The 14,103-nt window shown below is 37.3% G+C and overlaps 1 protein-coding gene across 3 annotated transcripts in view; it reads right to left on the bottom strand.

The window, feature by feature from the left end:
* Window positions 1-14,103, bottom strand: part of SLC44A1 (solute carrier family 44 (choline transporter), member 1) — a 231,977-nt gene that overhangs the window by 48,169 nt on the left and 169,705 nt on the right. The window contains exons 14-16 of one of the 3 annotated variants that reach the window (XM_010843533.1): window positions 11,622-11,858; window positions 9,698-9,778; window positions 3,984-6,348 (exon numbers count right to left, since the gene is read on the bottom strand). In XM_010843533.1, coding sequence (XP_010841835.1) covers window positions 6,325-6,348; window positions 9,698-9,778; window positions 11,622-11,858 — 342 coding nt within the window. In that variant the 3' untranslated portion in view covers window positions 3,984-6,324. Of the gene's footprint in view, window positions 1-3,983; window positions 6,349-7,258; window positions 9,779-11,621; window positions 11,859-14,103 lie in introns of those variants that run through there. The other 2 variants (XM_010843534.1, XM_010843532.1) reach the window with 2 other exon arrangements.

Genomic DNA, 14,103 nt, shown 5'->3' with positions numbered 1-14,103 from the left:
CTGGAGTGGGTAGCCTTTCCTTCTCTAGGGGATCTTCCCAACCCAGGGATCAATCCCAGGTCTCCCTCATTGCAGGTGGATTCTTTACCAGCTGAACCACAAGGGAAGCCTAAGAATACTGGAGTGGGTAGCCTATATCCCTTTTCCAGGGGATCCTCCTGATCCAGGAATCAAATCGGGATCTCCTGCATTGCAGGCAGATTCCTTACCAACTGAGCTATCAGGGTAGCCCAAGGGGGTAAATGTGAAGAAATTCTAAAGAAGGAAGGTGAAGTGAATGTGGGCAGTAGAAGCACAGTCCCATTGGCAGTGGTCCAAGGTGGCTCTAGTGGTGACTGAAAACCACTCAAAATGGGAGGAAACACCTCCCCCTGCCCCCGGATTTAATGCTTGGAGAAAAGCAACCTCTGAATTTCTCCCCTCAGCATCTGCCACTAAAAATTGTTGTCAGCTATGAACTACAGTGAGGTTGCTAATTTATCGTCTTCAAATGTTCTCAGTCATGTTGACTGAGATCTATTTTTAGACAGAGATCTACTGTTAACACTATGCCATAAATGTCACATCTGAGCGACAATGTTAAAGAATCTAGTGTTTTGGTAGATGGATAATTATAGAGATTCCCTATTTATTTCCTTTTGGATTTTCTTGTCCATTGTAAATAATTTGGTACCTTGCCAAAAATTCATCCCAGGACACAGACATCCTCACACATTCAAAGAAGGAAATCTTGGAAATTCAGTGTTGATCGTCCTGTTTTTCATTCACATTGGTGTGATTTTTACTTTCAAAGCTGGTACTAAATTAAAGTTTTCAAGCTATAAAAAAAAATGAGTCCAGACAACAAGGTCCTACTGTATCAGAGAACTATATTCAGTATCCTATGATAAACCATAATGGAAAATAATTTTTAAAAATATTTCTATCTGAATCCCTTTATTGTATAGCAGAAATTAACACAACATTGTAAATCAACTATACTTCAATTAAAAAAAGGATGATTCCATGTCTGAAATTGGTAAGTACCAATATTCATAGGTAGGCTATGAGACTTTGAGAGAAAGATAGTTCATTCCTTCCATAAGCTTCTCAAAGGGCCCCTTGGTCCCTGCAAAAGATTACAAACCTGCTTTTGAGTGCGTGCGTGCCAAGTCACTTCAGTCGTGTGCGACTCTTTGCGACCCTATGGACCATAGCCCACCAAGCTCCTCTGTCCATGGGATTCTGCAGGCAAGAATAACTGGAGTGGGTTGCCGTGCCCTCCTCCAGGGGATCTTCCCAATGCAGGGATCAAACTCGTGTCTCTCATGTCTACCTGTATTGGCAGGCGGGTTCCTTACCTCTAGTGCCACCTGGGAAGCCCCTTGCTTTTGAATATCAAATATTAAATTCATGTCTTGGCAAATAAAAGTGAGAGATTTCTGAAACATTTGGAAATTACAACTCTTTGATGTTCAGCTAGATCTTGACTAGACTATGAGTTACTTGAATGCTTTACTATTCTGAATTCCCTGGTCTACAGTGTTATTTCTCAGGAAATCATTCATGATGTAAAACTGAGTATCAAAACTGAATAAAATAGCCTAATATTTGGGTCCCTAACAACTGCATATCTTTTTTTAACAAATTTACTAATGAATTCCTTTAGAAAATACCAAACTTAAATCCTTCTTATCTAATTTAGAAAAGTGATAACTGTTCCTGTGATATTGAAATGGAAGCACAATTTGTCTTTTTTTACACATATAAAAAGGATATGGGGAGGAAGAGAGGGTACTGCAGTATTTCCATAGAAAAGGTTTTCCACAGACATTCTCAAGTTTAAAAACTTTGTATTGAAGTTTTTTATAAGAAAGATATCTTCAAAGATTTAAATCTTGGATTAAAATTTCCCTCTTAATTAAAACTTGGGAGAATAAGAATTTGACTCAAATTTATGAAACATGAAGGGGGAAAACACGCTATTTAAAATTTTTAAGTGTATACAACATGCTTTTTATTTTGTTTTCTAAGTTTGCCAGCTTTATATTTTTTCTTGGCACATTCAAGGATTCTGCTTTTTCACAATTTGGGCTGTGTGCCATGAAAAAGATGAGCTAATTCTAAAAGCAGCCACTGTCTATGAAGAAAGACTACTTTTCAAATGGGCCATCATGTATTCCTTAGTACAGAAAGATACATGAATATGCATTTAAAGCAAAAGGCATTCTACATTGTGAATATATAATACACAAAGCTCTGCTTTATGCATTTGCTTATGAACTCACAATTTTCTAATATATATCCACAGACCACATCTTAACAACTCTAGGCAAGCCATTATAGTGTACTTTTCATTTGTCAGATGGAATATATGAAGAGAATACAGAAATTAACTGTGGCAGGTACACTGATAAGTCTTCACACTCTGGGGATTTCATTTTTATTTTTTTAAGTAACAGTAAAAAAAGAAGAAAAAAAGCAGTAGAAAACTTACTGAAAGGTGAAAACTTATAAAGACCTTTCTGAAGGAAACATTTCAGAGGTTATGTTAAGGCTATTGGAAACTCCAAAAATTCAAGTGAGGTTACTGATCAAAAATAAAATAAAACATTCAGGTCACCATAACCATCAGCTCTAGGTTTGGGAATGACCCCAGAATTCTACACTGAGGCTTTTCAGTGGTCTTTATTAGCTAGTAGTGGTGCTTGGTGGAAACGGTCTGGGCCTTAGGGGCATTAATACGGCCTCATGAATATTTGGTGCCTGTAGTAAGGGAGAGGGTGGGAGGAGCCTTACTCTGGTTTCAAGCGTTTTAGGACCACAATACAAGAAGGAGTCATCTCCTCACTACCCTCTAGTGGGGTGAAATCCTGAAACTGCCCTGGAAGATAACAGAGCCCTTCGCAGACCAAGATCAGTGGTATTGGGAACTGGCAGTTTAATGCCTTTCGCTGAAAAAAGAAAAAAATAAGAGAAAGCATCTGTACAAAGGGAAAACTTATTTGCCACATAACTTTTAAATAGACTCAGTGAGTGCCCCCTCCTCAACCATAATGGAAAAAGTTGAGGGACAAACATACAGTTAAGCTACTTAAACTGCAGTAACTTAGGACTTAATTATGCAATAGGATAGGATAAAAGCTCTAATCCTTAAACATTAAACACTGCATTAAATGGTTTAAAGGAACAACCTGCTTTGAGCTGTGCTCATCCTTGCAAGGATTATACAATCTCAGTGCTCTAGCTAAATTCCTAATGTTTACCTAATGTACTGGTAAGCCTCCCATAGAAGATGGGTCTCTCGGATTTATACTGAAATATAACCTTTTCCCTTCCCTATCATATACAGCAGAGCTTAATCTTCAGGCAGGAGCCCAGAAAGTCTGAATCAGGCACCAGAGCCTGAATTTTCCGATGGCAGCAACAAGTATGATTCTCTTCTCACTGTGATTACCCTTGACGAGACAGGACGCTCACTACAACTCTGGAAATAGGTGTCCTGAACATGCTTTTGAAGCTTTACCACAGAAAAAGACAAAAACCACAACACAGAGTCAGTGGTTTATAACAGTATTCAGGTAACCACATTTCACAGATAATTTTTGTTCTTCCTCTATTCTTCTCACTTGGGCAGAGAGGGAGGCAGGGAGCAAATAGCAGTGAGGCAGCCCAGAGCCAGCTGAGGAATGACTCATGATGAATGAAAGCGGCAGCAGGACTATCCAAACATAACCTCAAAACATTCAAATGTTGCTAAAAAGCCTCTGTGAGTCTTTCTAAAATGCCTCAAGGAATGAAGCTCACGAGAGAGTGATATTCTATAAATCAAATATCTCTCTGTGTGTGCCCGTGTAATATTATGCCTGTACATAATAATATATGCACATCTGCATATATCTACCTGGATGGCACACACATTGACTGCAGGGGAAACAGGCTGGCAATTAATCTGGAACACAAATGACATGGTTACACATAGATCATAATTTCTAAACACAATGTTAGTAGAACAAAATTTATTTGTAAAACAGGACCTGTTATATAAAATGGCACACAATCCAGTTATACAAAAATACAAAATTTCTTTCTGATTACAGTTCTAGTTGCAAATGATAATTAGAAAGCATTCCTGGTGGCTTCCAAATAGCTGAGATTGCGAGCATACGGAACAGGGAGCAGCAAGAGTCCATGGTGCTGGGATGTCCAAGTGAGCAGAACCTAATTTCCAAATGCAAGACTTCCAGCAGGTCACTTTGGAGGGACACCTACTAAAATAACTAGCATCTGGAATGTCTTCTGTTTTGATACCCATCTTCTAGACTTTTGCCAATCCTAAATTTAGTTCCCAATGTTTCTTAATGTCCATAATCTGTGTGGCTATGAAACAGAAGGTATGCTAAATTTTCTTACATGATTTGCTCTCTCACCTATTTGGATGATTAGTTACATGATTATATTTATTCCATTTCAAATGATATAAAAGAGCACAATGATACCATTTAGTGACATCAGATGTTAGATGTTAAATTCTGGAGAATTATTGTTTCAAATTAGCTACTCTCATAATTTTCTTTTCCGTGATCTTGCCAAGACATGAGCTCTTGTTTCCTTTTTTTTTTTTTTTAATTCCAGACTCTTATTGCAAATATTCTGAAAAATCAGAAATATTACATGAGCTTTGAAAAGAAACCAAGGCATTTAGCAAATTTTAGCCTAGCTAAAGAACACGGATACTTAAAAAAAAAGTACAATTTACCTTTTGCAGCAATTTAAAGGTCCAACCCTTTGAAAGGAAGCACATTAGCAAACAGCTGCTTATTAAGCCCTAGTGACATTAATTGTATGTATTTCCATAATACTGGTCTAATTCATTTTCTAATTCTGGTAGGAGGCAATGCTTTCTTTCAAAAGATTCTCCTTCCATGGAATGATAAAATGCTGAGGCTTTTCTTTTTTTATTTTGTACAGAGCCTGTATTTAGTGCAATAAGTTTAAAAAATCTGCTCTGAAATATTTACTTTACATTAACAAAAATAGCTTTTTTTAAAAAAATTGTAACAAAAAGGAGTTATCGCATAAACAGATCATGAATTATTCTTAGCAAATTACACTTTTTTTTCTTAAAGCATTCACCATTACAATAAGCAGAACAATGGAATATTAGCCATTCATATCTGGTAAGCTTCAGGAATTAAAAAACCCCCCAAAACCCAAAACCCATCCCCAAACACAAAGAACGTTCAACACTTGAGGATCAAAACGTTAACCAATTCTTCAGTTAAACATTGTAGAATTCTGGATACTTAATGAATTGCCAAGAAGAGGAGCACCTGCCAGTATGTTTTTAAGATTTTACAGCAAGCATTTGAATAAAATGGCCGTTTAGCTCTAAGCCACTAGGGTTCCTCTGAAGCAGAAGCCCAAGCACCGGAATTTTCAATGCGTTGTGTTCCATGTGTCTCTCCCTTTTTTATTCCTCCCAGCATTATTTACTCTGCAAACCGATACACAGAAACTTAAAGGCTAAACTTGCTGGGTGCCCCAGCTTCCTTTCAAATCAGGCACACGAATGTGTGGAGGATGCTACTAACATCAAAAGAAAGAAAGACAAAATGTAAGAAAAAAGTTTGCATAAGAAAGATTATCTACCCTTTTCTTTTTTACCTACTCTCTTTATAGAAGCATTAGGGTAAACTACAAATACCTGAGGAGTTGGTTACTTTTTAATGTTGGCTGACAAATGCATGAGCTATTATGAAAATTCCCAAATTGGGTCCACTTGTATGTTTCTAAAAGGAAAATGACATGGCTTCTTTGATTGGGGAAAACTGATTGGAGGAAGTCCTTATTAACCTGAAAGCATATGCCTAGTCTCGTCCCACTAGGACTTATGCATCAGTAAAATAAGGTCTTGATTTTATGCACACAACAGGGAAATCACCCCTGAATAAACTTTAGACAGAGGATTCAGTACAATAATTTTACCTAATTTAAATAATTAAAGTTAAAATCTCCTCTAAGTTATTAAAAATGTTAATCAGATATGAATCTTAACATTTCCATTAAGACAATTACAATTGAAAACATTAAATGATGGCAGTTGCCTTGTAAAAGCCACCCGTATGAAAGGAGTACATGTTTGACAAAAATAAGCATAAAAAAGGTATTAAATCCCTGTTCCTTTTCTCTGATTTTGGCTGATTATGTGTGTGTGTGTATATACGTATACATATATATACACACATACATATACATATATACACACACCCACACACACAAATACATAGTTATGTGTATATATTGTTTTGGAATGTCAATGGGTTCCATAACGATCAGCTAGGTTCAAGCAGAACTTGCTCCCGAAGCCTAGAAAACAAAGTCATACAGAGTATAATCTTAGACAGTTATCATTAAAAGGAGATCATGAATGATGTTACAAATACACAGATGGTCACAAATGGCAATAAAGCAAAATGGATTGAGAATCCTTCTCCCTTGAACCTAAATTCCAAGGGCTGAAATTCCTATTGAAATTCACATTTCCCTCTGGGTCATCTTTAAGATAGGCAGAGAATTCATCTCTAGTTTACACTGCTCTAGTGCCCAGGTTTTTCTCTCCATTTTCTCTATAAGTTTCTCCTGTATGACAAAAAGCAGAAGGCCAGAATATCTTTTTCTTAAACCTCATCATATTTGGTAAATTTTTCTAAAATAATTTTCAAAGATTTATAGAAAGACCTTACAAACCTTCAACGTTTCCTTAACTAGTGAGGCTCTCTCTCAAGTCTAAGAGGTAAATTGGAAGTAAAGGTCTGTCTAGTCAAGGCTATGGTTTTTCCAGTGGTCATGTATGGATGTGACAGTTGGACTGTGAAGAAAGCTGAGTGCTGAAGAATTGATGCTTTTGAATTGTGGTGTTGGAGAAGACTCTTGACAGTCCCTTGGACTGCAAGGAGGTCCACCCAGTCCATCCTAAAGGAGATCAGTCCTGGGTGTTCATTGGAAGGACTGATGCTAACGCTGAAACTCCAATACTTTGGCCACCTCATGCGAAGAGTTGACTCATTGGAAAAGACCCTGATGCTGGGAGGGATTGGGGGCAAGAGGAGAAGGGGACAACAGAGGATGAGATGGCTGGATGGCATCACGGACTCGATGGACATGAGTTTGAGTGAACTCCGGGAGTTGGTGATGGAGAGGGAGGCCTGGCATGCTGCGATTCACGGGGTTGCAAAGATTCGGACACGACTGAGCGACTGAACTGAACTGAACTGATATTTAGTTCAAAAGTAAATATTTAAATCTTAGATTTCTGCATATTATTTTATAGACTAAAAAACCCTCTTATATTAAACTATTGCATTAAAGAGAAAGACAGTGAACTTGAACAGCAGTGTTTCTACAAATGATGGTCTGTTAACAGAACTTTCATCTAAGGGAACAACATGTGAATTAAACCAAGCAAATACAAACAAGCAATCCTAAATTCAACCAAGCCCAAAACTATAGGAGGGAATTTCTCAGATAATTCTTTAGGGACATACACAAGATGCTGATGGTAGTTGGGGTCAACTCTTATCATGCATACTACAAAAGAAGAGAAGAAGTAGAGGTGCTGATGAAAGATTTAAAAGTTAAAAGATTTAACTATGCTGTGAACAACAATTCACACTTCTCTCACAGGGACTTTTTGAACCACTTAAAATATCATTCTTACAGATCAAATGCTACAGTGTACAAAGCACCAGAAAAACAAGGCACATAAAAGATGTATTTGGATACATAGCAGAGAGCTTTTTCATTAATCTGCAAGCAACGAACCAGTGAACAACATAAAATAAAGGCAGAATGAAGAGTTTAATGCAGTTTCTGAATTAAGGGATATTAATTCAAAACTGAAACTAATATTAAGGGGAAAAAACCCTTTCTACATTTTTGGCTTCTAGTAGAATGCCACATAATGTAGGCAGTTCTCCTAGTACTAATGCCTATGAATGAGGGGTCTAGGTAAGAGAAGATACATTTGCATTCTGGTATGCCACAAGTCAGCTATCTTTCCCCCAAGAATAATACAGAAATACCTGCTAGCTCATGGTCAGAGTAGCTAGTGCTAAACTTCTAATTATTTCTCCCTTTCATTAAACACTTATCACTGAAGAATGATTTAATGTAAGCTTCAACCGCTGATAAGAGAGAAAAGAGGGGAAAGTTTACATTTTAAGACGGTATGTGTCTTTTAAAAGTTTTAGGTTTGAAACCTTATTTTCTGAACAATTAGAACAACCAAGCAGTGGCAAGAAGGAAGCCTTCCTCTTTTTTCCAGACCACCTTGGAGTTGGCAGCATTTTCACTTCAACCCCCTCAGGCTATGTGAAGTAAAGGGGATGCAGAAAGAAAGGGTAGGAAGGTGAGGTTTCTCATAGGAGAAACTGGTGATTAGCGTCCCTTCCCTGTTCATCTAGTTCTGGCTGATGCACACTTAAAACTAAGAGTTTATATGGCCATTCTAGATCTTTTTAATTATGATTAGAGCAACCTGTGCCTTGGGACTATAAGTGTTGAAGTTTTGATTTTACCCTCATCAATGCTATTAAGAGCAACACCGAAACAGGCAACAGATGGGGTTATAGAGAAGAGTTTATGTCTAAACATTCTGTGAGGTTTTAATGCAGGTTGACTATGCAATTATTTTGTATAAACATGTACCTCTGCCATGAACCCATCTCCTCTATTCCTACATACGTAAATGGACTTGTTTTAAACTATCTATTTCTTAAATTAGAGACTTATAATTCAAACCATTTATTAACGTATAAAGAAGAAAGACAAAAGAATCCTTACCTTACCTTTCTTGGGACATTATATGCAATTGGAAGGCATGTTATTTTAAATTAACTGTTTTAAGGATGTATGCAATTATATAATATTTTGAAATAAACATGCTATTTAAGAAGAATACATTTGTAATACAAGCAGTAATTAGACCAATATAGCTAAAGACATCTGTCATTATGCAGCCGTAAGAATATGTGTTGGAAAAGCTACTCAGGATTCTCTTTCACTGGTTAACTTAAAGTTGTTTTTTTCAAATGAAAAGAGATAATTTATCTTTCTCACAATTAAGCTGAGGCTGGAGAAGACCAGATTGTCTTACTGAGAGGGAATGTGGGTGTGGATGGAAATAGCCTTGTTTGCTACTGAAAAATCGCTTAAGAAACAAAGAAAGTACAGTCCAGGCAACAGAAGAAAAAGTCAGCAAAGGGGAGAAGACAGCAACATAAACCAATATTAAAAAGAGGAGAAATATGAATTTCAGCAAGTTGAAAGGAATTGCTATCACCACTTCTAAAATGATAAGTATTAAACTGTCAGTTCAAGTGCACAACCAAATGTTCAGTCCCATGAAAACTAAACTCTGATAGCTAAAAACAAAAAAAAATGGAAACTGCCAAGTTCACCTCAGGGACAAAGAGATCCCCAAACCCCGCCATCAACACTGTTCCTTTCAGCTTACTTTTACAGAGGGCGGCCTCAGCTGAGACAAGAATTCTGCCATCCAAGTGATGGGTAAACACACAAACAGAAAGAGCAGCATGTCCTGCGTGATACAGATCACAACAGCTTCTCCTGAACAAGCGCAGTCAGTGAAGAGAGACAGAGAGAGGAAGAGAAAGTGAAACTCCTGGAGGGCAGCTGCCCCCTCGTCACCACCTACCATCGGTTTTAGCTCTCTGGCATCAGCAACGCCTCCCTTACCAGCTTCCTTCATTGCTTTCCTACTGTTTTCCACAAATTCCTGAAAAACAGGAACCAGATTACATAAATTCTTAGGTCCTTTCAGACTTTAGACAGTAGATGATTTCTAAAGAATATTGACATGTTTGACTCAGTAATGGTAAACGGATGGCCTAAAAAAAACCAGCAATAAATAATGTTTGGTACCATACACAAGAATGGCTCAGTTTGAGGGTACGGACTGCAAGCTGTTGATATAAAATCTTTTTTCCCACCATTCCTCGTGACAATCTTACTTAGACTCAAAGAGATGTTTAGTTATCTGGAAGAGAAAATAACTCTTGTTTTTTAGAAAAGACTATTTTCTCACCCTTAGAATTTTGTTTTCTTATTTTACTTTTTTCCATATCAAGGCTAAATAAATGAAACAAGAACATTTTATTCCATTAAGCCCCCTCTTTAAAATAACCCTAGGAGGTAAAAGAAAGCATTCACACTACTTAGTATACTATTTTTACCAAGGCATAAAGGTCACAAAGAGTCGGACACGACTGAGCGACTGAACTGAACTGAACTGAAATAAGCTACTTAAAAAAAATTGTCTATATATGGCTTTGAAATTATTCTATAAAGTAGGAAGACAGGGAGTAACAACCAGAAACAGCTGGTCAGAAGCAGTTAAAATGGGATTATGCCCCAAAGGAAACATTTCTATCCTGTCAAAGTTTATGGAGTACTTCCTCATTCAATATCCTCATCATTCTTATAGACAAAACTAAAATGAGAAAAACTGTATTTTTTACTCCATTTTTCATCAGTGGCTTAAAGAACAAAACAAACGCCTCCTTCTAAATGCCTTAATCACAAGAGAGATGCAGTGCTCTTAAGTCAAGTTCAATGATGAGAATAATCAGTTAGGATTATAATTGAGATTATAAAAATGCCAAAAATGTAGCTGGTGATGTTCTTAGTAACAGAGATAATGAGTACCAAATAGGTCAGTTGAATCATTTAGAATTTTTGAAATTGAAAAAAAATCTAGCTTATTTATTAATACATTTATTTTAGATTTAACTGGGTAAACCATATTACTGGAAGATGTGTTATTTCAGTGTCTAATGTTTAATCTTCAATACTATTCATTCTTAAGATAGGAATATTTCACAGATTAATAGCAAAGTATCATTAACAATATCTTTAATTTGGTAGCATTTAACATAGATCCTAGTATTTAAATCATTTTAATATGGTTTCCAAATTTTTTAAAACATTTAACTGAGGTTCTAATATAGGGAAGCTGTAGAGGCTATGTAACTATAAAGACTATGTTATCTTTGTAAAGGTTTGGATCTTGACTAATGGAAAACAATACAATCTACCAGTCATGGGTCTGATAATCTGTATTCATTACAAAACATCTTCAATTTGGCTTGGCATACCTAGGATAAAGAGTTTTAACAGGTTGACAGCAATAATATTTAGAAAAGTGGTGGATGGAGAAATACAGGTAGGCACTACAACCCGGGAAATAAAACTTTTTGTCTTTGAATCCTGATTCAGAAAAGGCACTTAGAACGTGAGCGGTCCAACATTGCAGTTTCAAGGGCTAAAAACGCCTATGTAAGTTCATCTAACTGCAGAGACGAGGAGAGCAGAAGGGAGCAATGTGCACTCAGGACTCTTAGTGGGATACTGCTCTAGCTAGGCAGATTGAAATGGTCTCATTCTTGCCAAAAGGGTCTTCTTCCCTGACTTCCCCAAGACTAGCCTCATTCATGAGTGCTACAGATTAATTCTTAATTACTCAGTTGCATATAATGGGAATTAAACATAGAGAATGTTTTACAATATTTATATTAGTATTTTTAATCCTCAAAGCAATAGAGGGTATTTGAAGTACTTACCATCAGTACTTTATCCATATAAAATTCTCTGCCTGGGCTCCCATCATTGTATTTTGTATCAACGGCAAAACACAAGAATAAAACATCCACTACCATTTCATAAATGGACAGGAAGCAATGGGCGACTAGGAAAGCAAAGAGGCAGACGATGATCAGAGGCAGCACCCATACTGTGTAATCCTGTTGGTAGTTGAGCAGCATAACCCCCGCCAGACCCGTGCTGCAGACTATCAGCACCTGAAACGGAGAAAAAAAGACCACACTGAATAACCTCCTGCAGAAAACCTTTATTTCTTCATCATCTGCAGACATACAATCCTCTTTACTATTTAGAAATGATGGCTGTATGAATTCACGCCCCCTCAACTTAGAAATTGTAATCCATAGATAGGCATATACACGTGTATCATGTAACATAAAACATCATCCATGTTGACAATAAAAATAAGCAAGTTTTCCAAGTGGTATGCTTGTTCCCTAAGACTTCACTTATTTAGCATCTGTGGCAATCTCTAAGAGAAATGTATACCTATCTTAGAAAAAAAAATTACACACACTCTTAGCATGCAGAAGAAAATTACTGACATTGCAGAGTATCGCTGTGTATTTTTTCTAAGTATTTTTACATATATGAAATGCTATAGAAACAAATCATTAAAAGCTCATTAATATTTATATATAATACATGCTTCTTAAGTACATATTCAGCTACACTCTTTTCATTCTGTGGGTGGTTTAAAATTTATTTAACCTTTCTCCTACATTTGGAGACGTTGTTTTCAGATTATGCTGCAACCAACATCTCTGAGAGCTTTCTCTTTGTATTTTATTTCCCATAGAACATGTGGTATGTTTAATACGATTTGCTATGAAGTGTTGATTTGGACTATTTGTGAAGAAAGAGATTGCCAAACGCATTCATGCTGCAAAAATAAAAGAAATAGCCATTTGCTCACTGTCAAGAACCACCTACTCTGATGCTTCATCACCACACATGCAGCACTTTAAATTTTCTGCGGTCCATTTATTTTATTTCAGTTTTTCAATAACCCTATGAATAGCTTATAGTGAACATTATCACCCTTGTATTATAGATTGGGAAACATTCGTAGAGAGCCTAGCTGACCCGCCCAAGGCCACAGAGTAAAATAAAGAGCAGATACCACTCAAAATATAGTCTTGTGATGCCAACCCCATTGCTCTTTCCAGGTAAACATTCAGCAAATACTTGGATACTGATACATCACAGTAATAGGTACACTGAATCCTAGCCTCACTCTTGCCCAGCCCTTCACCTGGCCTAGCATCAAGCTGTAAATAACAAAGAAAAAGAAAGAGTCCTCAAGAACCACAGCAGCCTTTCCTTGCCCAGGGTTGAAGACAAGAGACTGGGAATTCTTTTGTCTTTCCCCTACTATTTGTCAACACAAAAGCATCTCTCATTCATCATTATCTTAACCAGGAATTATAATGCATCAGAGGATATACTGGTTAAGCTACAAATTGATCCCTCTCTCAGATGATGTTAGGGAGCAAAGCTGGGTCTGCTCCCCTCCCATCATTTTTGTGGCAATACATTTAAGAATCTTCTCTCATGATGAGTTATTTCTGGGATAATGTCCACAAACAGCTAATTAGTACCCCCTCCCCCCTTTTTTTCTCTCTTCTGGTTTCAGTTTTTTTTTTTGTTTGTTTGTTTCAATTTTAGAGTGAGTTATTTCTTACCCTTTTCTTCAATGTTTTTATATCTACCCTATAGGAGAACTGAGTTGCTTTATGCTCTCTCTTGACACTAAAAGTTAAAGCCACGTTTGAATGTCAAAGTCAATAATAGGCAGAAGATGTGGTTCAGGCAAAGTAGATGTTGAGACAAAAGCTGTTGAGGTAGAATACTGTCACATGAGAAACAACTATGAAAATCAGTGATATTTAGCTTAAAAAGTCAAAGAAATGTAAGAATTACTCCCTAGTATAACGAAAGGGTACCATGCATCCCTTCAAGCAGAGGATACAATTCAGATCAGATCAGATCAGTCGCTCAGTCGTGTCCAACTCTTTGCGACCCCATGAATCGCAGCACGCCAGGCCTCCCTGTCCATCACCAACTCCCGGAGTTCACTCAGACTCACGTCCATCGAGTCAGTGATGCCATCCAGCCATCTCATCCTCTGTCATCCCCTTCTCCTCCTGCCCCCAATCCCTCCCAGCATCAGAGTCTTTTCCAATGAGTCGACTCTTCGCATGAGGTGGCCAAAGTACTGGAGTTTCAGCTTTAGCATCGTTCCTTCCAAAGAAATCCCAGGGCTGATCTCCTTCAGAATGGACTGGTTGGATCTCCTTGCAGTCCAAGGGACTCTCAAGAGTCTTCTCCAAGTTCAAAAGCATCAATTCTTCGGCGCTCAGCCTTCTTCACAGTCCAACTCTCACATCCATACATGACCACTGGAAAAACCATAGCCTTGACTAGACGGACCTTTGTTGG

Source organism: Bison bison, unplaced genomic scaffold, assembly GCF_000754665.1.
Source record: "Bison bison bison isolate TAMUID 2011002044 unplaced genomic scaffold, Bison_UMD1.0 scf7180017864183, whole genome shotgun sequence".
Classification (NCBI taxonomy): domain Eukaryota; kingdom Metazoa; phylum Chordata; class Mammalia; order Artiodactyla; family Bovidae; genus Bison; species Bison bison.
The sequence above is the reverse complement of the archived record's forward strand: the minus strand, read 5'-3'. Positions and strand labels throughout refer to the sequence as shown.